Source organism: Microcebus murinus, chromosome 24, assembly GCF_040939455.1.
Source record: "Microcebus murinus isolate Inina chromosome 24, M.murinus_Inina_mat1.0, whole genome shotgun sequence".
Taxonomy (NCBI): domain Eukaryota; kingdom Metazoa; phylum Chordata; class Mammalia; order Primates; family Cheirogaleidae; genus Microcebus; species Microcebus murinus.
Genome location: NC_134127.1, coordinates 23,366,179 through 23,393,148, shown reverse-complemented (window position 1 = coordinate 23,393,148; position 26,970 = coordinate 23,366,179). Strand labels below are relative to the sequence as shown.

The window sequence follows — 26,970 nt, the reverse complement described above, 5'->3', positions numbered from 1 at the left end:
TTAAAACACTCTAAGATAAGTTCAAGTTCCAGGACCAGGTTCAGGCCATGAGTTCCTGGCAGCAATACTACAGAATGACGCTGTGTTCCTCACAGTGAGTCACATCAGGAGCTGTGCTGCGCTGACCTGTTGCACTACTGGGCACGCTCTGGTCAAGTGGTGTCTGCCAGGGGTCTCCAGTGTAGTCATCATTTCCCCTTTTGCATTTGAGTAACACTTCATGGGGAGAAATGTCTATATCACCTCAGTATCCTGTTCCTCATCCAACCTCCAACTAGCAGTCTTGCATCCACTGATGACTCCTGTCTGTGTCACCTTCCTTATAATGGTCACCAAATGGTAATCATCTACTTCTGTCATTCCTTCTATATTTACCAGTTGACCTTGTATTGTAAAAAAGACCTCTCCTTTCTTTCCTATTTATTTATTCATTTATTTATAACAGTATAGACTAATGGATTCTTATTTTATTCAGTGAGTTGGAATCTAACAGTAACATTATTTGTTGCTTAAATTTATTTTGGCCAGTGGATGTGCATTCAGGCTGGCTGCTGAGTCCTTTTGACATGTCACCATCATTTTGACTATTTCACTACTCTCTAGAACAAGATGTTTCATGTTCTCCTTCTATGTTTGCTGCTCCAGCCCTGGAAACAGTCATTTTTCTAAGCCCTGATCCCTTTTAGTGGAAAATGGTATTTAGAGACCAAGATCTGGGCACTCACTGTGCTCATTACTACTGGGATGTCACTGTCTTTAGACCCTGTCAGTATACACTACTTAAGAAATATATATGTGTGTGTATATATGTACACACACATAAACATATATAACTATTTCTACACATAAATTTAAAAACCCACAAGATTATACTGATAATTCCAATACTAACATGGTGCCTTGGTGTTCTTTTCAGCCTTTACCTTTAAAATATTTTGTAAATCCCTTTCAGACAGCGAGAAACCTGGCTCTCATATCTTTAGCACATTTAGACAATCTCTACAAATATTTTAAATAACAAACTGATACTTTTAAAAGCCATTAAAATTTCAATAGAAGTAAACTCTCTAAGGAAGGCTTTGCCATACAATGTTGGTAAGCAGAAATGTATGACAGACAGAATTTCCAGCAGGCTGTTACATAATTTGGGGGGCCCAGTGCAAAATAAGAACATGAGACCCCTTGTAAAAAAATTATTAATGGCCAGGCTTGGTGGCTCATGCCTGTAACCCTAGCACTCTGGGAAGCTGAGGCGGGTGGATTGCTCAAGGTCAAGAGTATGAAACCAGCCTGAGCAAGAGCAAGACCTCATCTCTACTATAAAGAGAAAGAAATTAATTGGCCAACTAATATATAGAGAAAAAATCAGCCGGGCATGGTGGCGCATGCCTATAGTCCCAGCTACTTGGGAGGCTGAGGCAGCAGGATTGCTTGAGCCTAGGAGTTTGAGGTTGCTATGAGCTAGGCTGACGCCATGGCACTCACTCCAGCCTGGGCAACAAAGTGAGACTCTGTCTCAAAAAAAAAAATTATTAATAACTTCAAGATGGCGACAGTAGAGCATTGGGCCAAGTGCAAGGCCCCGTGAGACTGCATGGTTCACATGTCCTTGCAGCTGGCCCTGATCATCAGAGGACCAACCAGTGAGGACTGTAAATCCCTGGTAACACAGGGATTTACAACGATGTTGATGGTTCATAAATGTTCTTAAATTTATGGCTGTCACTACAAAAATGTAACATGGCTTTAACAGTCTTTGGTAGTGACATGCCTGGAGTATACCAGATGGAAGTTTTTCCTCTAAGGAATACAAATGTGGTAATTGTCACTTTCAGTGATAAAGTCTTTTTCACTGAAAATGAGGGGAGACAATTCTATATACACTGAGCATCTCAATGGGCAAAGCACTGCATTAAGCCATCTGGAATACATAAACAGGCACTGTCTACTACCTTGCAGGGGTTCAAAACCTAGATGAGATTACTGACCATTTGAGCTTCTCACATCCATCTAGGTAGGAGTTAAAATTATTTTTAGGTTTCTCAATTTGATTCTATCTAGTTTCACTTTCTGTCTTGAAGAGATTACATGTAAGAATAATCACTTTTCTACTTCAACAGGTAATATTTCAAACTTAGAGGTGCTGATATTTGCAATTTGCTCATCAAAAGCCTTTCGAGTGATGTCTAGACTTTTGATCTGAATTTTCTCAAGCTTCAGAAAACATGTTTTGGTTGCAAATTGGTATTCCTAGTCTAATGTTTCACTGTGATTTAAATATCACATCAAGGCAGACAGCTGTCAAATAGCCTATGGGCAGCCGCACTTTAATGTGACTCCATCATGTGTTTGGACAGAATTTCACATTTAATCATTTACTGCACCCTTCAGGGCTAAAATACAGATTCTTGTATGAGGATGCTGTGTCATAAAAACACCCGGTAAGATGCTATTGCCTCAACTGTCATAAAACTATTATAAAATAGTTAAAAGAGGGGTGGTGGTGTGGCAGGGTGGGGAAAATAAAAAATTAAAAACATCAAGTAATCAGTAAAATATCACTTAAAGTGAGAAACATCATGTTCTCACTCAAATTATCTTCCTTTCCTAGTTGGTTCCTCCATTGTGATACCTGCCTAACAAATGGTTCCTAAAATCTTCACCATAAACCTTGTAAGTCTGAGCTTCATTAGTCAACACTACGTGTTGCCTGTAATTGGTAGAAACCGCCACTAGGTGAACCTACATAGAAATAGGCAGATTTTCTAAATGCACAGAACAGAAAGACACAAATGATTTTCCTTTACGATTTAAAACAAAAATAAATAAACTATAATTATTAAAATCATCTGGAGTAAACATTCTGGAAGGATGCTTTTCTCCTTTGCCAGTGGTTTCTTTCTAGCGAGACACAATCAACTACTTACAAAATAAACAGAGCAAGGATGCTAAACTACACTTTTAGGCTAATAGCTGTTTTCTACATTCTTAGAATTGCTCTGAAACTTTTAAGACTGAAACTGAAACACGGCTGAGTAAAAACCTCATGAATCTCTTTACCCCAATCAGGTTTCTAAGCCACTTAACATTGTCTAAACACACAGCTTTCTTTTACACACATTTGTATATAATGTTTAAGTTACCAATGAACACCTTCCTTAGCATTTTTATTTCAAAATTTTACCCTCTACCTCTTAAACAAGTTTCCTTCTGGAAGTTCAGACATACTACATTCTAGCTATATCTGAATATAAATTTTAAAACACCTTGAAATGGAATACAAGATTTTAAAACAGAGATATGTTGTTTGAGCCCAGGAGATAGAGGCTGCAGTGAGCTGTGACCATACGACTGCACTCCAGCCTGGGGGAGACTTTGTCTCCTAAAAATATATATATATAAAAAATAGAGATATGAAGCTGTTTCACTAGAACAGAGTTACTGAATTGTTATTAAGTGTTACGTGTACTATACATGGATGTGGCATTTTGGTTCCCTAGTTGGCTATTTGTCCGGGTAACAGGAGAGAATTCAAAATGAGGTAACATTTATAAACTTTTTGAGCTATCTCAGTAAAAAGCACCATCTTTATGATTCAAATTCTATGACAGCCAAATTAGATCTAAATAGACAACTGATAGGAGCATAAATAATAATCAGTTACAAGGGAAAAAAATTAATCCTCACCAATAACTAGGGAAATGCAAATTCTCTTAATTAAGAAATACTATAAGCATCCAATTCTGTAGAGGTTGTGATAAAGCCACTGATTACTTACTCTAAATTGGTATAATCTCTTTGGAAAACCATATCCATATACAAAGCAAAAACTGTGATATTTACTTATACTACTCTGTTCCAGAAGGGATTTAAGATAGGATAATAATAATGGGAAAAAAAGATGTTTAGATCCTTCACTATGGGTAATTTTTCTCATAGAATATACTACACTAAGACATTACTTCAACAGCAGTAAAAAGTTTTATGTACACAGACTTTAGCTGTAGTGGAGGCCAGATTTTTTTTAAAAAAGGAAAAAAAAAACTGGAAGTAACCTAAATGTCTAAAAATGGGAACAGTTTACTGAATAAGACAAATTAAAATGATAGAGTACTATGCTGCCATTAAAATTATAACCATGAAGATTATTCTAAGTCTTTAACAAGAACTGGAATGCAAAAATGCACACAGCATATTTGCCAGTGTATAAAATGGACTGCTATGTAAAGATACATCCCAATTTTACAAGGAACTCTTTGAAGAAATAATGTAATTTTGTTATTGACACATATACTGAAAGTGATTTAGTAGTTTTATTAAAAAATTTTGGGCCGGGCGCGGTGGCTCACACCTGTAATCCTAGCACTCTGGGAGGCCGAGGAGGGCGGATTGTTCAAGGTCAGGAGTTTGAAACCAGCCTGAGCAAGAGTGAGACCCTGTCTCTAGTATAAATAGAAAGCAATTAATTGGCCAACTAATATATATAGAAAAAATTAGCCGGGCATGGTGGCGCATGCCTGTAGTCCCAGCTACTCTGGGGGCTGAGGCAGGAGGGTCACTTGAGCCCAGGAGTTTGAGGTTGCTGTGAGCCAGGCTGACATCAGGGTACTCACTCTAGCCTGGGCAACAAATCGAGACTCTTGTCTCAAAACAATAACAAAAACATTTTGTTCATGTTACTATAGTACTATATGGCTCGAAATCAGGAAGAAAACATAAGTTCTGGATAATTAGTAATAAACTCTGGTGGAAAAAAGTATAAAATCACATTATCAAAAATGTATTGGGATCACTGAATTGTAGTACGCAGCAGAAACACAATACACACTATTTGGACTAGTAAATGAAATCTCATTCCCTACCTCGGCACTGCATAAGCCTATTATAGAATTTCAGTGATTATTGAGAACAAAAAGCAGGTTACAGTATAAAATAAAAATCATTTTTTGATGTAGTATGTACAAATAAAATGTGAAAACAAAAATGGGTAAAAAGCAAGAAGCAAAATACAGTAAATATGAATGAATTCCTGTGCAGGTAGCCACAGTAATAGTTCAGTAATAACTAATGCAAAACACAAAGTAACACAATATATTTGAAGGAATTCCTCCCCGTGCCTACAGAAAACCAAGTGTTTTATTGAATATTAGTCCACAGTAAGCTACATTAGAAAAAGTGAATTCTAATGGAAACTTGTATAAGAACTAATATCACACACTGGCTCATAAAGCCCAAGAATGAAAGAGGTCCAATGTACATTTCTATTTCAATTTTAGAGTCAATTGATCAATTTCAATGAAAAGGCCAGCTAGAATTCTGATGGGAATGGGGCTGAATCTCTAGATCAATTTGGGAAGAAGTAACATTACACAGTACCTACAATTTTTTATTTTTTTCCCCAATTTTCAATCTATGGGGATTAAAATATTAACATAGAAAACAGTCGCATTTTTTCTAAAATGTCCAGAAATATCACTTATTGCCTAAACTACTTCCTTCTCACTATATATACCCCTTTATCACATAACAGATTCCTCCATATATTTGGGAACTATTTGCAGACTCTCATATTTTTCTGCCTCTTTTGGCATGAGTATCACTGCTCTACTGTATCTGTATAGAACTTGTCAAAATCTGGTTGGGAGGATTCATCTTTGTTTTTTCATAGATCTTTCCTGGCTAGATTTGAACACAGACCCTCAGAGATGAACTTTAGATTTACCTCGACACATTCCAAAACAGATTGATCATATTGAGATTGTGTAGAATTTATAGGTTTTCTAATCCATTCATTGCTGCCTTCTGCTTTTCTTAGGGCTTGATTTTTTTTTTCAATTTGAGTATGAAATATCACTATAGGCCATTTTCCTGGCCTACCATCAACTAAGAAAATAAGGACTTGAAAAAGATAAGAGCAGCAAACATAATTTGAAGGAGACATCCCTGGGTCAGATTGGCCGAGACCCAAAGTCGACAGAAAGGGAGCACATTGCTTGTTCCCACAATTAGCAGGACCTGACTTGTTGACCAACAGAGAGAACTGTTCCTCTGGGCAAATGGCCAAAAACCTGTGGTTTTGCATATGAGCCAAAGTTGTTTGTTATCTGCACGCGGGACCAGACGTTGCAGACGGCCAAGGACCTGTGGTTTCGCATGCGAGCCAAGTTTGTCTGTTATCCGCACGCGGTACCAGAAAGTAGACGAGAGAATGTAAACATCTTCTTCTCTTGTGCTATGCAACCAAGCCAGGTGTCTTGTTATCCGTAAACGGTATCAAGCGTCGAAGGGCATCTCTTGTGCTATGTCTGGAGGAACAGATGCTGTTGGCTTGTGGGAAGTCACGTACCAGAAAGTAGCTGGGAAAATAGCTGGCATGAGAAAATAGCTGCAGGACACTTGCCCAATTAAACAGTATAAAAATAAAACGACTGGTGCTTTAAGTGCTGCAGTCTTGAACCGTCTTTGTGTCTGTGTGCTTTTTTTTTTATGGGACTGCAGCCAATTCTCTTGTGTCCACGTTTTATGTCTGTCTTTATGTGTGTCACCCCCCGTCCTGCAAGTGGGCCATGACAATAATCACTGTAGGAGAAGTGTAAAGGGGTCATGACAGGAAGAATGAAGAACACGTATATGACCAGAAGGTCATGTGACGAGAAAGGCATGATATGAGGGATAATCTACAGGAGGCCTGTTGAAGAAACTTCTCCTTTCTCAGTTCTTCTCAACATGACCCCGTTACAGTCCTCCTGGGCAGACTCGGCCCAGAGAAGACTCCACGAGCTCTAGTTCTAGCAGGCCAGACTGTCACTTATATTTCTCTATCAGTATGTCACTTAAGGTGCTTATGAAGGAGGATGTAGGCTCCAGATTTTGAAGTGACATTCTATTACTTCACAAATAGGTGGGTGAATTAAAATTTAATGGAATCCTCTAAAACGAGGTAGTGGTGCAGTGTCTTTGAAAATAATGGAACTAGTAATGTCCTTGGTGAGTCTGAGGACAATTTATAGTTTGAAGACATTAAATAATGTGTTTCCTTTGAGAAGTTTTGACCATATCAAATAGGTTTTGACTTGTTATACTCTATTTTCTAAATATTTTATAACTGGAATTTGATATCATCTTTTAGTTAAGAGGTATTCAGAAATGTTTTAAATTCCTAAAAAATTGTGGCAGTTTTGTTTCCAATTTTGTTACAAATTTCTAGGGAAAAAAACGGGATTATTTTATTTTCTTCATGCCATCCAGAGTACATCACTTTCTCCACAGGTACATTAATGTCTATAAAGAATGATTGTTGCTACTCTTGCTTTTTCCTTCAGAGGCTCTAGAACAGGGACAGGACACATGGCTACGCTTCCTCTTCTCACACCCATGACTATATTTAGACTGAATTAGACCCCAATCTAGCTTGTAAGCTCCTCAGAAGCAAGCACCATGCCTGTTTACCATCCTGAATCTACTCCAGGCTCATGAGGGAATGGACATATGAATAAACATATTGGCAAAGTGGCTTGGACATGTTATCCTTTCATTTTCATTCAGCTCTATTTACAGATAGCATTCCAGATATCCTATTTTTAATAAAAATAAATTCAAAACCCTCAATATGAAATCAGACTATTTGCATCAGAAATTATAAACAGAAGAACTAGTTGCCAATTATTTTCAGAATAAAAGCTAACACACTACCTTTGCACTCGGTATACTCGAGTCCATGGAGGCACAAGGGCTAGAATCCGAGCCACCAATTCAATCAGGTCACTAGGAGAATAACTCTTGTATCTTCCTGATTTCCAAAGCTCATAAAGCCCAGTTCCACGAATTACCAGAGTAGGGTACAGTTTCAGACCATCAGGACGAAAAGCAGGGTTCTCAAAAAACTCCTGTGAATAGAGAAGAGAAAATTATTTTTCTATTACCGTGTTTCCCTGAAAATAAGACCTACCCACAAAATAAGCCCTAGCAGGATTTCTAAGCATTTGTGCAACAGAAGCCCCACCCCGAAAATAAGCCCTAGTGATGGGCGTGGCTATGCAGCTATTTGCACAACCTATACATTTCATGGGTTGCAGAGTGGTCAAGAAGACGAGCAGCCCTTCTCATCTGCCCCATGAGAGCTCTATTGCTCCACGTGAGAGATTGGGGCCAATGGTTCTAAAGGAAATAGTTGCAAGAAATTCAGGATGGAATTTGGAGTTTGGAGAGTGATGATGATGTTCCAGAAGAAGACGACTTAACTATATTTGAATAAATGTAGATTGTGGTACCATACTTACAAAAAAAAATAACACATCCCCTGAAAATAAGCCCTAGGGTGTCTTCTTGAGGGAAAATAAATATAAGACCCTGTCTTATTTTTTGGGAAAAACAGGTGTTATATAGAGATCACCCAGGGTGAAGTCTCAATCCCGGGCCAGCTTCTCTCACATGCCTGGCCGGCCCTGGGGCTGCCTTTCCTTCCCAAGCAGGGCAGGTACACAAGTAGAACAGGAACTCGCTGTCTCTGTGGCCTCACTGGAGCAAATCATGTGCATGCTGGACTGCAAGGCCCTCGCCAATCTAGTCCCTGTCTACTGCATGATCTCATCTCATGCCACCCCTCAGCTCACCACCTGCCCTTTCCACCTCTGCAAAGGCAATCTCCTCTGCCTGGAAAGCGCATCAACTTTTCTTCTAGCTAATCTAATCTTCAGATCTCAGCTCTTCAGAGAGGCCTTCCTGACCTTCAAATACTAGCTGCCCTGCTTAAGAAAATTCCACTGGACCCTGTATTATCTCTTTCTTAACATCATCATAGGACAATTTACTCAGTGTTTGCCTTCACCTCTAGACAATATTCTCCTTTAATAATAGGACATATTTACTTGTTTAAAAAGTTGTGATAGCCATCATCTGGCTTACAAAACCTAAAACGTTTACTATATGGCCCTTTACAGAAAAAGTTTCCCTAGATATGACTATTTTGTCCTCAGGCCAACTGGCACCACTTCTACCCTGGGCTCCACACTGTCTGTTCTCAGAACACTGGGCAACACATCTCACTCAGCTACTTTGGCATAGTCATTTCTTAGGCTACATCATCCCAGCTGACTGCCTTACTTCTTTATTTGGGATGTAGCAAGGAGACACCAGGTGTTCTCCTTTCCATGACTTTGCACTGATAACTTGCTCTCCTCTTGTCTTGCACAGTATGTATTGCAGGAATGAAGGTGGATTCATACAGGTTCCCTCTCACCCTCACAGGGGCCATAGTATCTACCCAGCCAACAGTGCTGTGTCTTACAAACCATAAAAATGCTTTTTATCTCCTGCTACCTTATTCTCATAAAGCTTTCCATCGTTTAACTTGCTTTTCAGAGAAATGGAACTATAGATTTTTTGATCACTCTCATTGATTTCTGTGATATTCTTAAATGCTGTTTTCTTTGTGTACCATTTGGTCTCAGAGATATTCTTCTGTAATTGTATAACTTTTCCTATAGTATTTTAAAAGTTCATCACAACTTCAATAAATTTCCTGTGACCATTCTACAAAGAACATGTATGGAAGCCATTCTCTACCTAGTCTGAATCCACATTTGAGCATAGGATTTCAAAAGAATACTTCTGGTACTTATATAATAAGTTTAGGAGAAATATGAGTTGATATATACCTTTTTAAAGAATGAAGATAGACTGAATTGGTTCTGGACTTTTGGTTAAACATGGAGAATTAAAATGTGTGTCTGTCTCCTTTCCCTCCAAAATCACACTAAAATGACAGTAATTTTTTAAAAAGTATAAACTCAGAAGAACAAAGAGAACAAGAAAGAAGGCAAGGGAGGACAAGTGATGGCAACAAATTCTTTGAAGACAGAAACAGATGGAAGACTGATAAATGATTTTGCAAGTGAGGAAAATGGCAGAGTCCCAGGAAGGCTCACAGATCAGAAGTACCATGAACTGGGCAGGATGGGAGAAAGACTTGGAAATAAAAACAGGAGTACTGGATGTGAGTCCATACGTAGAGGGATTTGTCCCTTACTCCCTAGCCTTTCTTGGACAGGCATGAGACAGTTCAGTCCTTGCAAAAAACAGAGTCCCCCTGGACTCTGAGATTCCAGGTACAAAGTAAGGCCGAGGTGAGGATCCAGGCTAAAGTAGAAAAGCCAGCGCATAAACTGGTGGACTCTCCGCCCCACTCCCTGCATTTCAGCAGCACAGTTTCCTGTGATTTGCCCAGGCCATCCACTCTCAAGCGGGAAGTTGGAGAGTTCATCTCTGGATTAATCAAATGGCCCCACGTAAGAGTTCAAGATACTGACACTGAGGAATCCCTAAGGCGAGCTTATCACCATATGAACATTCTTCAGCTGTGGCCACATGGACCTTGCACAACCATTTGGCTAAGGATCATCAGAAACTTGGGAAAAGCCTAGAATGTGAAGGGCAAACCAAAGCAAAAAGAAAAAAAGGCACTTGGGGGAGGAAACAGAGGTACTGCATAAAGAAAAAGAAAAGTTAAAAAAACAACCCCTATAATTAATTTCTTCAGAGAGATAAGAAAAGATAAATTATATCCATAAACCAAGATTAGGATGCTACAGAAAACTGAAAAGCCAGAATATAAGAAAGAACTCTTGGAAATGAAACAACAGTGCTAAAAGCTACAAGACAATGGTATAACGTATTTAAAGAAATCTGAGGAAAAATGACTTTTATCCTAGAATTCTTAAGTGAAAAGGTAGAACAGACATTTTCAAGCATGCAAAGGTTTTATTTCCCACGATGGATGAATCTTTTATGAGGAAGCTGCTGGAGAACGTGTTTCAGCAACATGAAGGGGTACACTAATAAAGAGGGTAACTTGGGGCACACAAAGCAAAGGATGCAACCAGGAGAGCAGGGAAGTGAAGCCCCAGGGCAGGTACCTGGGAACTAGGCCCAGAGAAAGGCCAGTCTGGTTTGGAGCTGGGACAGGACCAGCAGGAGTTGGGTCTCTGGGCTGAAAAAGGAACCTTTAGGAATATCTGAGAAGTTAGGCCACTGAGAGAGCTTTAACACTGAGTGTGTACTTTTGAAAGCTATAGGCATACAAAGAATACTAAGCAAACAAAATAAAGGGACCGATAACTCTACAAAAAAACAAGGTTATTCTAGAACAGAAATGTCCCCGTTATATTTGGTAGGTATGTACATACTAAGTAAGCATAATGTACTATTTGGCTCCATGTGAAAAATTTATGCAGGAATTATAATGTAAACACTGGTAATATAATCAAAAACAGTGATATAAAAAATATTGGGAGAATGGGAGGAGAGTATAAAACAATTAAATCTTGAACTATCATAAGCAAGATAAGTGAATCTATCTAAAATTGATAAACCGAGAAATAGCAATCCAAGCACAGCATTAAGAAATATGAGCCTGGGCAAGATATTGAGATCCCGTGTCTACAAAAAAAAAATTAGCTGGTCGTGATGGCACATGCCTGTAATTCCAGGCTGAAGCAGGAGGATCTCTTGAGCTCAGGAGTTCAAGGCTGCAGTGAGCTACGATGATGCCCCTGTACTCTAGCTGGGGCGACAGAGCAAGATCCTGTCTCAAAAAAAGGAAAGAAAAACAAAACCCAGCTACAACAGCTGAAAGTAGCAGAAGACTACTGCTTTTTGATATGACTTGTTTAGCACTACTAGATTTTAAAATATTACTAATGATTTTATCATGTAACAGCCTTTATATCATAAAGATTAAGAATTAACAGACATAATCCTGATTGCAACGTGAAAGACGTATCCGCAGGGAACATGGCTGGTAGCGGGGTGACTGGTTATGAGGCTGTTTAACTGTGCAGGAGCTGATGAAGGGAGGAACTAAGAGTGGCTGTGGCTGTGAGGAGGGCAGCTCTGAAAGACTCACTCGGAGGTAACTGACAGGCCCTCCTGTGGGACAGCATTCAGGCTATGGGGAAATCACAATAGCAGCAGCGGCAGCAAATATTTACTGAGCCACTCACTATGTGCCAGACGCCTTCCTAAGTGTGCTGTGTGTATTATTTCAGTTCATCTTCCCAACAGGCAAGTACTATAATTAGCCTCATTTTCTAGACAAAGAAACTGAGGAACAAAGCAGTTAAACAGCCTGCTACTAAGCAGTGAGGCCAGGATCGAAGTAGGTGCAGTCCAGCTCCAATCTGAAGATCCTCTACTTCCTCCTGAATGACTCCAAAATTCTGCTTTGGGAGATGAGGTGAATGGTAGGGACAAAAAGCGCTGACAGAAAACACACAAGAACAAGACCATGAGGGGAAAGGATAAATATGCCCTTACTAATGGACACATTAAGTCTGAAGTACCTGCCAGACATCTGGGGCTTGTTGAAGAGCATTATGTAATCGGTCTCAGGAGCCTAAGGCTTAAGGCTGGAGAGAGAGATTTGAGACTCACTGAAGTGTAAGTAGCAGAGTTAGAACATGGGAGGAAAGGCAAGCAGACAGCAAAAGGCACAGCCCTCCGTTTAGTGGTGGCAGGAAAAAGACCATTCAGCAGAGGAGACCAAGAAGAAACAGTCCCAGAGGTAGGAGGAGAACCAGGAGACAGGAGAGGGGGGAAAGCCAGGAGGTGAGAATCTCAAAACGGAAATGGTCTTTAACAACTGCAGATGGCAGCGGAGCAGTATCCTTTGGGTTTGGAGGTGAGGAGGTATCTTAGGACATGTGAGAGGGGAGTCTCTGGCTGTGAGGAGGACGTGGGAGGCAGAGACACAGGAGCGTTGGTCAGTGCTGTGGGGACGCTCAGTGACAAGGGAGAGATTGGTCCTATCTGAAGGAAGGTGCTGCTTTTCATTACAGGCCTTATGGTGTATTTTGACTTTTATAATTATGCATGTTTTACTTTGACACAAATGAAAAGATAACTAAAAAGGGGGGGGGAGTTTTGAAGCTTTGTTTCAGTAAGATCCAACTTGGCCATTTCTGCCAAGAGTTCTGTGTGGATTTCAATACCATTCAGGTCTTGTGTAGGGGTTCACAGTGAAGCAGACTTTCCTTTGCCTAAGAAAGGGAACGTGGTAAAGTACAAGAGGAAGGGCAGGTAGCTAACAGCCTGGCTTCTAGACACCTGACTTTAACAGGTGCTCAACAGTGCCGGGCCTTGTTTTCTCACCTCTGACCATGAGTTACTCAATCTTAGCAGGCCTTGTTTCCTCATCCGAGGAAGCAAGATCAGGTGGTCTTTTGCGATATACTTCTATACTTATCTCTATTCTATAATACCACCTTCAGCAACAAGCCTTTACATTAAAAACAAAACAAACAGCAACAAACACTTCTAACCACACCTGCCATCCCTTAACTTAATCACCCTGGCTTTTGGGGGAAACAGCTCAGTGGAGAAGCAAGAACTCCTGAGCATCTAAAGGGCAGGACAGACAATGACAGAGAACCATTTCTAGTGACTGACAGGAGGTGTCTGGAGATAAATTTTTCCTTGAGAGAAAGAGACACTCTTCAAGCATGTTCAGTAACCTGAGCTCAGATATCCAGGAACAGTCTAATTTTTTAAAGACTAAAATACCAAAACAGCTAAAAATCATTTTGAGTAATAAGTAAGTCCTATTTGAGAACAGATGGAGAGGGTGAAGTTAATGCTAGCACGATAAATTCCCAAGATGTTAAATATTCTCCATCACAACAAAAATAGACTTTCAGCTTTATACGAAAATAATTTTGTTTCAAAAGTTAAGCTGAGTTGCTGGAAAATGGAAGCAAATGCTATTCTATTTATCAGACATAACTACAATATCTGCACTTACTACTCTGTTAAGAATGTAAATTTACAAGAAATAGAGCAAGTGAGCAGGGACCACACTCCTAGTGACACAGAACTGACCTACACAATAGGGTGTGAGATCTAAGCCAATCTATAACTAACACATGTAGGCAAAAAACCCCAGAGACTGTCCTATCTTAGCAGGCTGGATTGTGGCTTTATGAATCCACGGCAGGCTAGGAAATCCTGTCCTCTACAGAGATAAAATTGCAATTATACAAGTAGGTCCCTGACTTAGCAACCTTTCCTGTGCAACGAAAATATGTTTAGGGAACTATATATGTGGGTAATGTTAATAAGGACTTCCGGGCAGATGTGACAACAACTTCTTTGTTTCCTACTTTATTTTATTAAAATATAAAAAACACTGCTTAAGTCAGGAAGGGCTGTGAATTTCAAATAGGTCCCCAAAAGATTTTCTAAACAAAAATTTTTAGTTTTGAAATTTATGTAAATTTTGTTGAAGTATATGTCAGATAAAGAAAAGTACAAGTATACATCTTGATAGTTTTTACAAATCATGTAACCAGCACCCAGACACTCAAATCAAGGAAAAGAACATTATCAGAATATCAGCAGTCCACCTCATACTTGTTTCCAGTTAAAATTCTACCCAATGTTTTGAACTTCATATTAATTATAGGTTAGGCAGTGTTTTGGATCTGCCTGCTTGTTCCATATTACGCTGAATAGAGTTGGCTATGCTGTTCTATGAAGTTGCAAATATTCTTCTTGTTTTATAGTATTTCATCACATGATGACACCACAATTTATTTGTGTACTCCACTATTGATAGACACTTAGGTATTTTCCACCAACAGTAACTTGTAAACATGTCTTTTGGTAAATACGTATGCATTTCTCTTGGGTATGTATACATCTACTGTGTTTCCCCGAAAATAAGATAGGGTCTTATATTTATTTTTCCTCAAGAAGACACCCTAGGGCTTATTTTCAGGGGATGTGTTATTTTTTTTAAGTATGGTACAACAATCTACATTTATTCAAATATAGTTGAGTCATCTTCTTCTGGAACATCATCATAACTCTCCAAACCCCGAATTCCATCCTGAATTTCTTGAGACTCTATTTCCTTTAGAACCATTAGCCCCAATCTCTCATGTGGAGCAACAGAGCTCTCATGGAGCAGATGAGAAGGGCTGCTCATCTTTACCGCTCTGGGATGAAATGCATGGGTTGTGCAGATACCTGCGTAGCCACGCCCATCACTAGGTCTTATTTTCAGGGTAGGACTTCTGTTGCACAAATGCTTAGAAATCCTGCTAGGGCTTATTTTATGGGTAGGTGTTATTTTCGGGGAAACACGGTAGTAGAATTGTTGGGTCATGGGGTATGCGTATGTTCGGCTTTAGCAGACACTTTCAGTTTTTTAACACAGAGGGACCAAGTTACAGTCCTGCCAGCAGTAAATGAGAGTTCTAGATGTTTCATTGCTTACCAACACTTAATACTATCTTTTTAAATGTTAGCATTCTTAGCCATCCTGGTGAGTATACAGCAGTAATGCATTGTAGTTTTACATTTCATTTCTGTGTGGATTACTTTGAGAACTTTTTGATAGGTTTACTGGCTGTTTGAATACCCTCTTTTGTGAAATGTTTGTTCAAGTTTTCTGCCCATTTTCCTACTGAGCTGCCTGTCTTTTACTTATTGATTTGTAGAAACTATTTTAAGGCAATTTATAAGTTAATTTGCAGAGAATTTTTCTCTAGAGAGAATTTAGATTTTTCATTTTAGCTCCATTTTGTCACTCATTTACCAGGATGCAGTTAAAAAAGAAATATGGTCTGCTCATATTCCCTGTGGGTTTCTCCAAAACATTATCAACAAATAAATCTGTTTACATGAAGGGTTGTCTTCATAATATTTTTATTGAACTTTCCCTTATTTTGAAGACACTAAGGAAAATGAATAGCAAGTCTCAGCTATTTGCTGAGACTTTAATATGGAATTAAACATACCTTATTTCTCAAGAGCACTTAAAGTTTATAATTCTGGCTATAAACTACTGGCCACCTATGATCTGTGCTAAAGAAAAGTGTGCTTCAGCTGTCTTTTAGCTTGGTGTTCAAGTACCTGGTTATTAGTTACTAAGGGGAGGATATTAGATTAAAAAATCTATTATACAACCAATATGGATAGATTAGTAATAGGGATATCTGCAAATTAATGCTGTCTTATAAGCAGGCCTTCAGCTGCAGTTTCACTAGCTTAACAAAATAATAAACTTTTTAAAAGGAAGGAAAGAATTATTAACTTTACAAATAAGGCATGGTGAATTTCATTTTTCTAAACAGAGCAAAATAAAAGTATTTTTATAGGTGAAATAACTTGATAAATATTGTCATCATCATTAAAAGGACATGCCTAAAACATGTTTCCCCTGTTTGAGAATCTGAAGAAAAACAAAGGGCCTGACCAGTGCCATTTCCCATAACAAAGCTAACATGGGTCAGGAAACCATGATAGAGTGGAAACAAAACAAAACAAAAATCCAGAGTTAAAGCTAGGAATTAAAATTCAAAGACCAGAAAAGCTAGAAGAAGAAAACAGAAAGGCAGTTCTGAGATTAGAAGCATTTGAAGGGGGGCGGGGGGGGGGGGGGGGGGGGAATGGCTTTGACAACAGAAGCAAAAGTGAATGGCCAATAGGTTGGGGAAAATATTTGCAACAAATAAAAATGAGTCCATAATCTCTTCACCTAAAAAGTTCATATATATTAATATTAAAAATATTCACATCCTAATAAAGTAATTGATCAGAGGACAAAAACACACAATTCCAAAAAGATGAAAGAACTATAATTCGTATATTTTTCAGGTTTGTATTTATTATTACAATTTCAAAATGCAAGTTAAAATGCCACTTTTATCCATCAAATTAGCAGAGTAAAATACTGTGTGTGTGTGTGTGTGTGTGTGTGTGTGTGTGTGTAAAACAGGAGAGAATTATTTTCAGGGGGAAAAAAACAACCCTGCTGAAATGAATGTAAATTGTTACAACCCTCTACAAAGCAATTTATTATAATACAGTGAGAGTCATAAAATGTTTACACCTTTAATGACAATTCTACTCCATGGAATTCATCATAAAGAGATAAACCTAAATACTACAAAAAATGATAGGCGTAAAGTTGCTTTATCTGCAGTGTTATTTATAACATCAAAAACTGGTTAATATCTTATCTTTTGAAAAATTTTGAAATGGTTAAGCAAGATATGAGATATTAAATGAAATAGATATTTAAGTATGTTAACAGAGACCAGGCTACACCATGGATAAATGCTTATTAGGTAATTAGCTTTTTCACTTATCTCCCAGACATTCGTAAATGTAAGCGTACCTGTGTTATAGGTGCATAAACATCCAAAGAAGCCTATGCATAAAAAATCTGGAAAGAATATATTAAAATGTTAGAGTGTTGTCTGGGGGGCTCTGTGTGACTTCTCTCACTCCACTGTGTTTCTAATATTCTGTAATGAACACGTATTGCTTTGATGATGGAAAAAATCAACAGTAAACAGCAAGAGCAGAGAGGTGACAGAGGCATGCAGAGGCATTCTAAATGGGCCCGGCTGAAGTAACACTTACCGTGAACTGCTCAATGTCTCTTTCTAGTCCCACATTTGGCAGGTCAGGCATCATGTGAGCCACAACTTTGAAACCGGAATCTTTGGCCAGGTGAAATGACTCACAAACTGCCTTCACAGTGTGGCCCCTGAGAAAAGAAAAATCCCCACCTGTTACACAAATAAATGGGCAACAGAGTTAGCACCAGCAGCAGTGGGAAAACAATCTCTGAGTTGTGTAGCAGAAGTTCTGTAACCAAAATTCCTATGGCTGGGGGAAAAATAACTTGCAAAGTCACTTTTGACATCCTCACCTGAGAAGACCTGGAAGTAAATCATTTCACATCTGAGCTATTTCTCAGAAATTCCCTTAGGTACCTACTTAACATCCTGAAAGTAAATGTCAGGGGTAACAAGAGTTAACGTATATTAAAATTATTTGGTTTAGCATCATCAGTCAAAATAAGCTTACTTACGTAAATGTCTATATTAAAAACATGAATAATGAGCTCAAAACTATGCAGAAGCAGCAGCTTCCTATGGCCTTTCCTTTAAAAATCTTGTGTGATTATTTGCAGAGAGAAAGAGGAAGAGTGAAACCTATTATTATACAAAATAGATTTCATCAGTGAGTTTGGAGGGTCCTTTAAAAAACATGGGAAGAGAAAATGATGTAGTGAGAAGGCCATGTGGATAAACCATCTTAATTTAGCATCTAGTGCCACATCCAAGCAGGAAGCAAGCCCTAATAATGGTTTTGGGCAACAAAAGACTGAAGCCTTGTGGCACACTCCTTTCCTACTGACCACGGAAAGATCCTAGAAACCATGCACTCCATCTCATTCTTTCTGGATGTTCCCATCCATTTCCATGGCTTCAATGTCTAATCTCTTTTTGTTAATGACTTCCAAATTTCCAAGACGAGGCTAGGCCTCTCTCCTGAATACGACACTCAAATAGCACTTTAAAGTAGCACTGCACAAAATGGTAGCCACTATTCCAATTTATATTTAAATGAATTAAAAATGAAAAGTTCAGTTCCTCAGTTGTACTATCACTTTGGACACTGCAGGCATGGAACATTTTGATCAGTGCACAATCTTCTATCAGCTATCCCTGCTCTAAAGCAAACCTTCAACTGGTTGTTCCACAAGAATCTAAAGCTTAGCATATCCAGAATGAAACCTATCTTCTCTCCAAGCCCCTGGACTTCTCATTCTCTCCTACGCTCATTTCCAGACTGTCACTAAGCACTACCATTCACTTCTCTCCAGGACATGAGAAGTTCAATAGTCTCTTACCTGGTCCCCCTTCCAGCTTGCTCTTCTCTAATCCATGTGCTGCCATACAGTGACTAAAGCCATCTTTCTAAAAAGCAGATATGCCCCACCACAGTTTAGCTGGTTTACAGCCCATCAATGGGTTGCTACTGCCCTTGGATCAAGCCCAGCCTCCCTGGGCTGAACTCCAGGGCCCCTCGGCCTGCTTTCCAGCCTCGCCTCTGATCACTCTCCTACCTCATACTCTAACCCAACTAAACCACTCCGATCTCCCCTCATGGACCCATCCTCGGGAGTTTGCTCATATTTTCTTTCTGCCTGAAACAATCTTCCTCTTCACCTAATTCCTACTCTTCCTTTAAGTCTCAGCTCAGATGTCATTTTCCTCAGAAAGCTTCCCTGACCTTCAAAAAACTCTTTCCATCTGCACAGGTATGTCTCCCAGCATAGCCTTTGATTATGACAATACCCCAACCAGTATTCCTGGTTTGAGTCTTATCCTACACGAGTGCATTCTATTTGGGTCACTGTTTCTCAAGCATGACATCCATTAGATTCTTCTTCCTTGGGCTCAAAAATATTCAACAGATCTCTATTACCTAAAGGGAAAATTCCACACTCCTCAGCTTGGCATTCTTTGGGTTATTTCTAAAATGTTGACCACTGTCTGTTTCCCTAGTTCCCCCTTCATGTCTACCCAAATCCTACCACAGCACAGGGGGTCTTTAAGGTCCAATTCAACACGGCCTCCTTCTGAAGCCTGCTGTTAATATTCTTGGTTAATGATCCATGCTGCCTAACAAACTTCTGATGTTCCCACCCCATTCCCTACTAATTTAGCAATTAATTATAAAGTTCCTCATACACTTAACTTTTCACAGGTATTATCTCTCTTCAAATCAATGTTGTCTTTCTAGAGAGAACTTCATATAGCTCTACCAACCTTTATTTCTTTCCTACCTTGCACTCCCAAATTTCTCAAAGTTTATACCCACCGCCTCACCAAACTTTCTCTCTGCCAATTAGTATCTGCTTCACAAAAATTAATCTCTTTAACCTCACCTTGACTTCCTTCTTATTTAAACCTTTTCCTTTGCTCCATTCTTCCTGGCCTTCTCTCTTGCTTGAACGACTGACCTTGAATCCTGCCTTCTGCTTTCTTTATGGACAAAGCCACTTATGACAAGAACAGGGAGAGAGATGAGCATGTTTATAGGCTACTGGAAGAGTCAGTACAGAAAAACTGAAAAAATGAAGGAAAGAGGGAATAGAATTAAGAGCATGGACAGAAGAAAGGACTTTGAAAAGGAGGAATACCCATACCCCTTTCTCTAAGAACTGGTAGGAAAAGAAAGGATGAGTATGAATGCAGAGAAAATTAGTGGGGACAGAGGAAGGCTTGCTCAGGATCACCTGCCACCATCTTACCTGTTGGTGTCTCTGGCGACATCTTCGTAGACGCTCTGCACCCCAATCTCCAGCCTCGTACACCCATAGGTCAACATGTCGCTTAAATGCCGCTTCATGCAATAATCTGGTCTGGTCTCAATAGTAATTCCGATACACTTTGTGAGGCTTCTCTCAGAATACCTGTAGAACAAATCTAAAAATCACAAACCTGGGGCAGGTTTTGGGACATATTTATTCCCTCTCAAGGGACTGCCTTCTCGCAGTCCTCCCGGTATGAGACGGTGGTTAAGAGTGTAAACTCTGGAGCCAGACTGTCTGAGTTCAAATCCTAGCTCTGCTACTCCCTAACTGCTTTTACCCTCCCACGGCGATGCTTTCACCCTCCCCGTGCTTCAGTTTCTTTATCTGCAAAATGAGGATAATAATAGTATCTACACCTCGCAGGACTGACGTGACTGAACTAACACATGGTAATATTATTACCATTATCATTATTATTCTCCTGCAGTATGATGCAACCATAATATCCTTGAAAGCAGTGATTTCAACTGTGAAAGCCTATTTTTCAATTCCTAGCAACCGTTTTTTACATAAGCAAAACCATCTGCATTATTTATTTCCCACTCCATATTTTACAGTCATTTTAAGTAAAAGAAAAGGGGAAGGGGGAGGGGATGTGTAATGAACACAGGAATAATTCAGATGAAAGGTCTTTGACATACACAAAAGTCTTTCTGCTAAGCCCTATTAATCTTAGCAATGATTTACAAAATTAGGAATCATTTTGCCTTTCACTAAAACCAGATATCAGAGTAGTGAGTGATTACTACTTTAGATTCAAGCTCTTCGAGTTAATGGCCTTAATGCTGGCCAAGGATCAGAGAAGTAAAGATCTACTTACTTGAGGGGGTGATATGAGGAGAACTCACGGAGGCCATGTGGGCCAAGCTCTGTGCCAAATACCCTATCAATATACATATTTTTTTTGAGACAGAGACTCACTCTGTTGCCTGGGCTAGAGTGCCGTGGCATCAGCCTAGCTCACAGCAACCTCCAACTCCTGGGCTCAAGCGATCCTCCTGCCTCAACCCCCTGAGTAGCTGGGACTACAGGCATGCACCACCATGCCTGGCTAAGTTTTTCTATATATTTTTAGTTGTCCAGCTAATTTCTTTCTATTTTTTAGTAGAGATAGGGTCTCGCCGTTGCTCAGGCTGGTTTCGAACTCCTGAGCTCAAGCAATCCTCCCGCCTTGGCCTCCAGAGTGCTAGCATTACAGGCATGAGACACCGCGTCCGGCCGACCCTATCAATATTAAATCTCCCACCAGCTCCATGAAGCGTGTCCTCTTATTCCCATTTTATAGATGATGAAACTGAAGTTCAAAGGGAATAAACAGCTTGTCCAAGAGTATAGAGCTAATAAAGTCCAAGTCAGGATGTGAAGTCAGGTCCATCTGACTTTAAAATCTTTACTCTATATTTCATTTACCACATTGCTTAGACAACTCAGCCTGGGACATCAGACTTCTATCCTTTTCAACATCTCTAAATTCTTAAACCCAAACATTCTCAGTGCATCCTTCCACAACTTTCTTAATTCTTTGGGGAGGGGAAAGGAAGCCTTTTCTGCCATTTGTTTTCCTTATTTCCAAGAAGTTGGTAGCTCTTTCTTGAAAAGTAAAACAATAAAATTTGTATAATTTTGTAACTACTCCAATAGGTTCATTCCTTCATTCTTAATTATCAATAAAAAGTGACTTATTTAATGTTAATAATTACTAAGAAAGTTAAGAATCACTGAGCTAGAGGACTAATTCTAAAGTCTTTCATTCTAGACATTCAAACTTCTTTATATCATTCATTTCTGTATTCCATGAGGTTTTAGATAGGTGTACCAGAGGCAACAAGACTAAAGGTAAACAACTAGTTCAAGGTTACTAAAAGGTAGGTGAAGGGCTCAGACCTCATCAAATTTTGCCTAAGACAGTATAAGAAATCATTTGGCTTCTTTGGGACAATGGAATCAGCAGTCTCTAGAATAGGTGGGTACCAAGGCACGCAGTAACAGGAAGTGCATAATGCCACAGGATAAATATAACTCATCTTCCTCCAACATCAATTATTGGGTTTAAGGGAAACAATTTTTTAGATTAAAATAAATATTCTTATTATAGAGAAAGCAAACCATACAAACGTTGGAAAAAGCAAAGTGCTAAATGAGTATATTTTTTAAAAGGAAATGAGAACATCCTAGAATCAGGCATTCCAAAATTGTATTATAAACCCTCTTATTAATTGATATTTTTTAAAAGCCTGCAGTATTTCCTAAAAGTGATGCCATTAAGTTAGCAAGCCTAGTGGCATAATAGTAGCTTGCATCACTGGGGAAAACTTGGGGGTAGGCAATTGCACAAATGGGAATTTGTGTAGAGGAGAGAGAAAATTTACTTGCTAATCTTTCTATTGCACGAATCATCCGGGGTCCCCCCAAGGACATATAGAGGACTCTGCCGCAAGAATGATAAGGTCTCTTCATAAGGAGTCAGGACATAGTATAGGACATAGAGGCAAACCTTATTTTCAAATAATAATTTAACTCCATTTCAAAAATGTCTTTCCTCTGGGGGGAAAAGTCATTACCTTTCTGCAGAAGCAGAAATAGAGGAAGAAAACTCAAGTTTTGGAAAGTCAGTACTTTATATTTATAAGAGGCTTTACCATTTTCCTCTTTTCAGAACTGTATTTTCATCTGAACAGCAATTACGTAGAAATTCATATCAAATTTGAACAACAGAAATAACAAAAGGGAATATTTTCCTAAAGAACAAAGTATATGGTCATTTTCCCCATAAGCTCATTGTATTTTTTTTTTTTTTTTTTTGAGACATAGTCTCACTCTGTTACCCAGGCTAGAGTGAGTGCCATGGTGTCAGCCTAGCTCACAGCAACCTCAAACTCCTGGGCTCCAGCAATCCTTCTGCCTCAGCCTCCGAGTAGCTGGGACTACAGGCATGTGCCACCATGCCTGGCTAATTTTTTCTATATATTTCTAGTTGGCCAATTAATTTCTTTCTATTTATAGTAGAGACAGGGTCTCGCTCTTGCTCAGGCTGGTTTCAAACTCCTGACCTCGAGCAATCCGCCCGCCTGGGCCTCCCAGAGAGCTAGGATTACAGGCGTGAGCCACCACGCCCGGCCAGCTCATTGTATTCTTATTAGCATTTTTTGATAATGCAATATATGTTCCTATACCTCACTAAATCTGTCTCTTCATTTAACAAGATGTAAACATATCAATATAACTTTTCTTTAATATGCAAGTATGTGCATTTAGGCTTTCAACTAACCTGAGCAGACATTTTATGGCCTGCTACAATCCCCTATATCATTTAGAAAGCCATCGAGACTGTGGCTCTCCTTTAGTACCTAGTTCAACTCCCAAACCTTTCAGAGGCCCAGACTTAAGTTCCTGGGCATACAGGGAACTGTATCAGCTTCTAAGAGACAAAGCCAGCAAGTTTCTTGGGTCTTCTGATTTCAATTCCAATTGCAAAGGTTCATCCTAAGCCTGCATAGCCCACTAATGTGGGTTTTGTTGTACGCCACAGGAGCAGCACCAACTGTAAAAGACGCTAATGTTCTCTGTGAAGCATAACTTAAGCCACTAATTATGGTGATAGAATTTTTCACAGTTGAGGGGTGGGGAGCAGGAGTGAAGAGAAATGGGATAATAATCTGGGAATTTAAAAGCAAACAAAAACCAAATGCTAGCCCGCCTTCAAAACATAGCTCAAATACAATTCTGCTCCCATAACACCTTCCCAGAGCCCCTCGGCAAGAACCTGGTGCTCCCATTCCCAGAGCAGCTTGCCCATACTACGGTACTGGTAATTTGTGGATATGTCTGCCTCTCTATCTGGACAGGATTTTCTGGAAAGGCAGTAGGCTCAAAAACATTTGGAGGTTGATTGCTTAAAGGCTTCAGGACTAAAAACTCTCCGTAAATTAAAAAAAAAAATACAACTGTGAAAAATGAATTAATTAGGCACAACTGGGAACACGAGAGATCTCTCTTCACTCCCACAGCTGCCGCTAGGTAAATGTGCTGGTTATCTTTCCTGTTGCAAACAGTAGACCCTGGAAGGTACCTAGCACTAGGCCAGGTATTCTGCAGAAAGTAAAAATGTAATAGTTTTTGTCCCAGACATGCTTAACAATCTAGCTGGGGGGTGGGAACCACCGCAGAACAAAAAGCTAGAAGTGGCAGAAATATAAGTGGATATACATTATTTCTTGGGAAGCATGCTTCTATTTCTGGAAAGAAGAAAGTGACCTACAAAAGTACTATTATTACTTACTGTCTCCTTGCACTAAGGGTCCCAACCAGGGGGACACTGATAGAAGACAGCACACGGATTTTAAATCTGTTTTCTTCTGGGAGCTGTCTTTTGATTCACTCCAAGCAGGCTGTGGCATCAAAGAGAACACCTCTCATTACTATCAATTTCCTGCAGCGCCTCTTTCAAAATCTCTGTCATTACTGCAAGTGGATGTGCCTTAGTTTTGTCCTGCTTGAAATCTCCAGGATCAAGCTCCTGAAACACCTACAGAACATTTCCAACAAGGACATCTCACCACCTCAAACTCAACCTGCTCAAACTACACTGCAAAGTAAATAATGGCACATAGATGAAATATTAATTTTCATCAGTCACAATATACAAACTCTCTTCTGCAGCTACAGTCCCAAAATAAGTCCATGAAATTTATAAACTTTTCTGGACAAAGATTTGTCTCAATTGCCAATATTGTGTAGTTATTGGTGTAATTCCTCAGTAATAGCACCACAGAACAAATATTCCCTTTTTTACTATTATTGTAGCTGGAAAATACCTCAATAAAATTTGATGTTCCGCCCAATGCTGTGTTAGGATATCCCAGACTTAAGAATGACTGACTTCAATGTTTGGTGTGTTTGAAGATTTTAGGGTTTGTGTGCGTGTGTGTGTGTGTGTGTGTCAAGGTCTAGCTCTGTCACCCAGGCTAGAGTGCAGTGGAATCATCATAGCTCACTTCCACCTCAAACTCCTGGGTTCATGTGATCCTCCTGCCTCAGCCTCCCGAGTAGCTGGGACTACAGGCGTGTGCCACCACATTCAGCTAATTTTTCTATTTTTTTTAGAGACAGGGTCTCGCTCTTGCTCAGGATGGTCTCTAACTGCTGGCCCCAAGCAATCCTCCTGCCTCAGCTTTCCAAAGTGCTGGGATTACAGGCATGAGCCACTATACCTGGCTGGAGATTTTAAAATATCCGTTTAGTTTTTCTTGAGATGGTGGTCAAATTTGCTTCCTCAATATTGGTGGTTATGTCAAAAGGGTCTATAAATTAATAGTGCTGTGCCCAATACAAATTGAGGTAACGGAAAAGAGAAAAAAATGTGATTTTTAAATGAGTACTACCTATGAAAATCTAATCTGGTGACATTGTAGCTTAGAGACTAAACAAGGACCCTTGTGCCCTACAACTATGGTCTCCAACCCCCGGGCTGCTGACTGTTATCAGTCTGTGGCCTGTTAGGAACTGGGCTGCACAGCAGGAGGTGAGTAGCCAGTGAGTGAGTGAAGCTTCACCTGTATTTAGAGCTCCTCTCCATCACTTGCATCCCTGCATAAGCTCAGGCATCAGATTCTCATAGGTGTGAGAACCCTACTGTAAATTGCACATGAGAGGGGTCTAGGTTGTGGCTCCTAATGAGAATCTAATGCCTGATGATCGGAGGTGGAGCTGAGGCGGTGATGCTAGCACTGGGGAGCGGCTGCAAATACAGATTATCATTAGCAGAGACGTTTGATAGCACAGTAAATGTGATGTGCTCAAATCATCCAAACCATCCCCATGCCTGCCCTCCTCTACACCCTATCGGTGGAAAAATCATCTTCCACAAAACCAGTCCCTGGTGCCAAGAAGGTTTGAGACTGCTGCCCTACCACACTAATTGACAGGTTTAAGATATACAAAAATGACCCATAACATTTTGAGCTTTGATTCTTTCCATAGCTGACAAAAACCACCATTTTATAGTCCCAATCTGACAGCTGAAGAGCCAATAGCAAGAAACTATTAATAGGAAAGGAAAAATAAATCACAGATACTGTATTCTTTTACTATTATATCCACACTGAAATTTAAAGGTTTTATATATACACAAAAACATTATAGTAAAGTTGTCATTATCGGAAAGTGACTGCTAAATGAAAAATAACTTGTGAACACATCTTTTAGATAAAATTTCTCATGCCAATAGAAATCTTCAAATCACAGATGCCGGAAGAAAGAAGTAATTTTAGAGATAATCTAGTCCTACCTTTTCATTTTTATAAATGAGGGAACTAAAAGACATATACAAACAAAGATTTAAACTAGGTAATAATACAAAATGATAATAGAAATAAGTTTGGAAGCTAATTCTCCTGATTCTTAATGCACAACTCTTTCCACTGCATTCATTTAACATTTACTAAGTATCAGAATTCTATCCTTATGGCATTGTACACTGAAGATAGCTAAGAGAAATTAAAAACCTAAGTAAATGAGGAGATTAGACTATGTTCATGAATTAGAAGGTTCCATAAATTGTCAATTCTCTCCAACTGTTCCATAGACTGAACACAATCCCAAATCCATTACACCTTTTTATAGAAATTGGCTAGCTAATTCTAAATTTTTCATAGAAATGCAAAGGACCTAGAACATCTAAAGTCTTCTTGAAAAACGACAAGTTTGAGGACTTACATTACTAGAATTCAAGATATACTAAAAAACCGAAACTAAAAGTTATAGTAATCAGAACAGTGTAGTACTGGCATAAGGACTGA

The 26,970-nt window shown here is 39.3% G+C and overlaps 1 protein-coding gene across 2 annotated transcripts in view; it reads right to left on the bottom strand.

Annotated features, from left to right (window-relative positions):
- The window catches only part of ELP3 (elongator acetyltransferase complex subunit 3), a 68,089-nt gene that overhangs the window by 21,792 nt on the left and 19,327 nt on the right, over positions 1-26,970 (bottom strand). For both annotated transcript variants that reach the window (XM_012775393.2, XM_020282490.2), the window contains 3 exons: positions 20,111-20,272; positions 17,425-17,551; positions 7,693-7,886 (listed from right to left, as the gene is read on the bottom strand). In XM_012775393.2, coding sequence (XP_012630847.1) covers positions 7,693-7,886; positions 17,425-17,551; positions 20,111-20,272 — 483 coding nt within the window. The remainder of the gene's footprint in view (positions 1-7,692; positions 7,887-17,424; positions 17,552-20,110; positions 20,273-26,970) is intronic.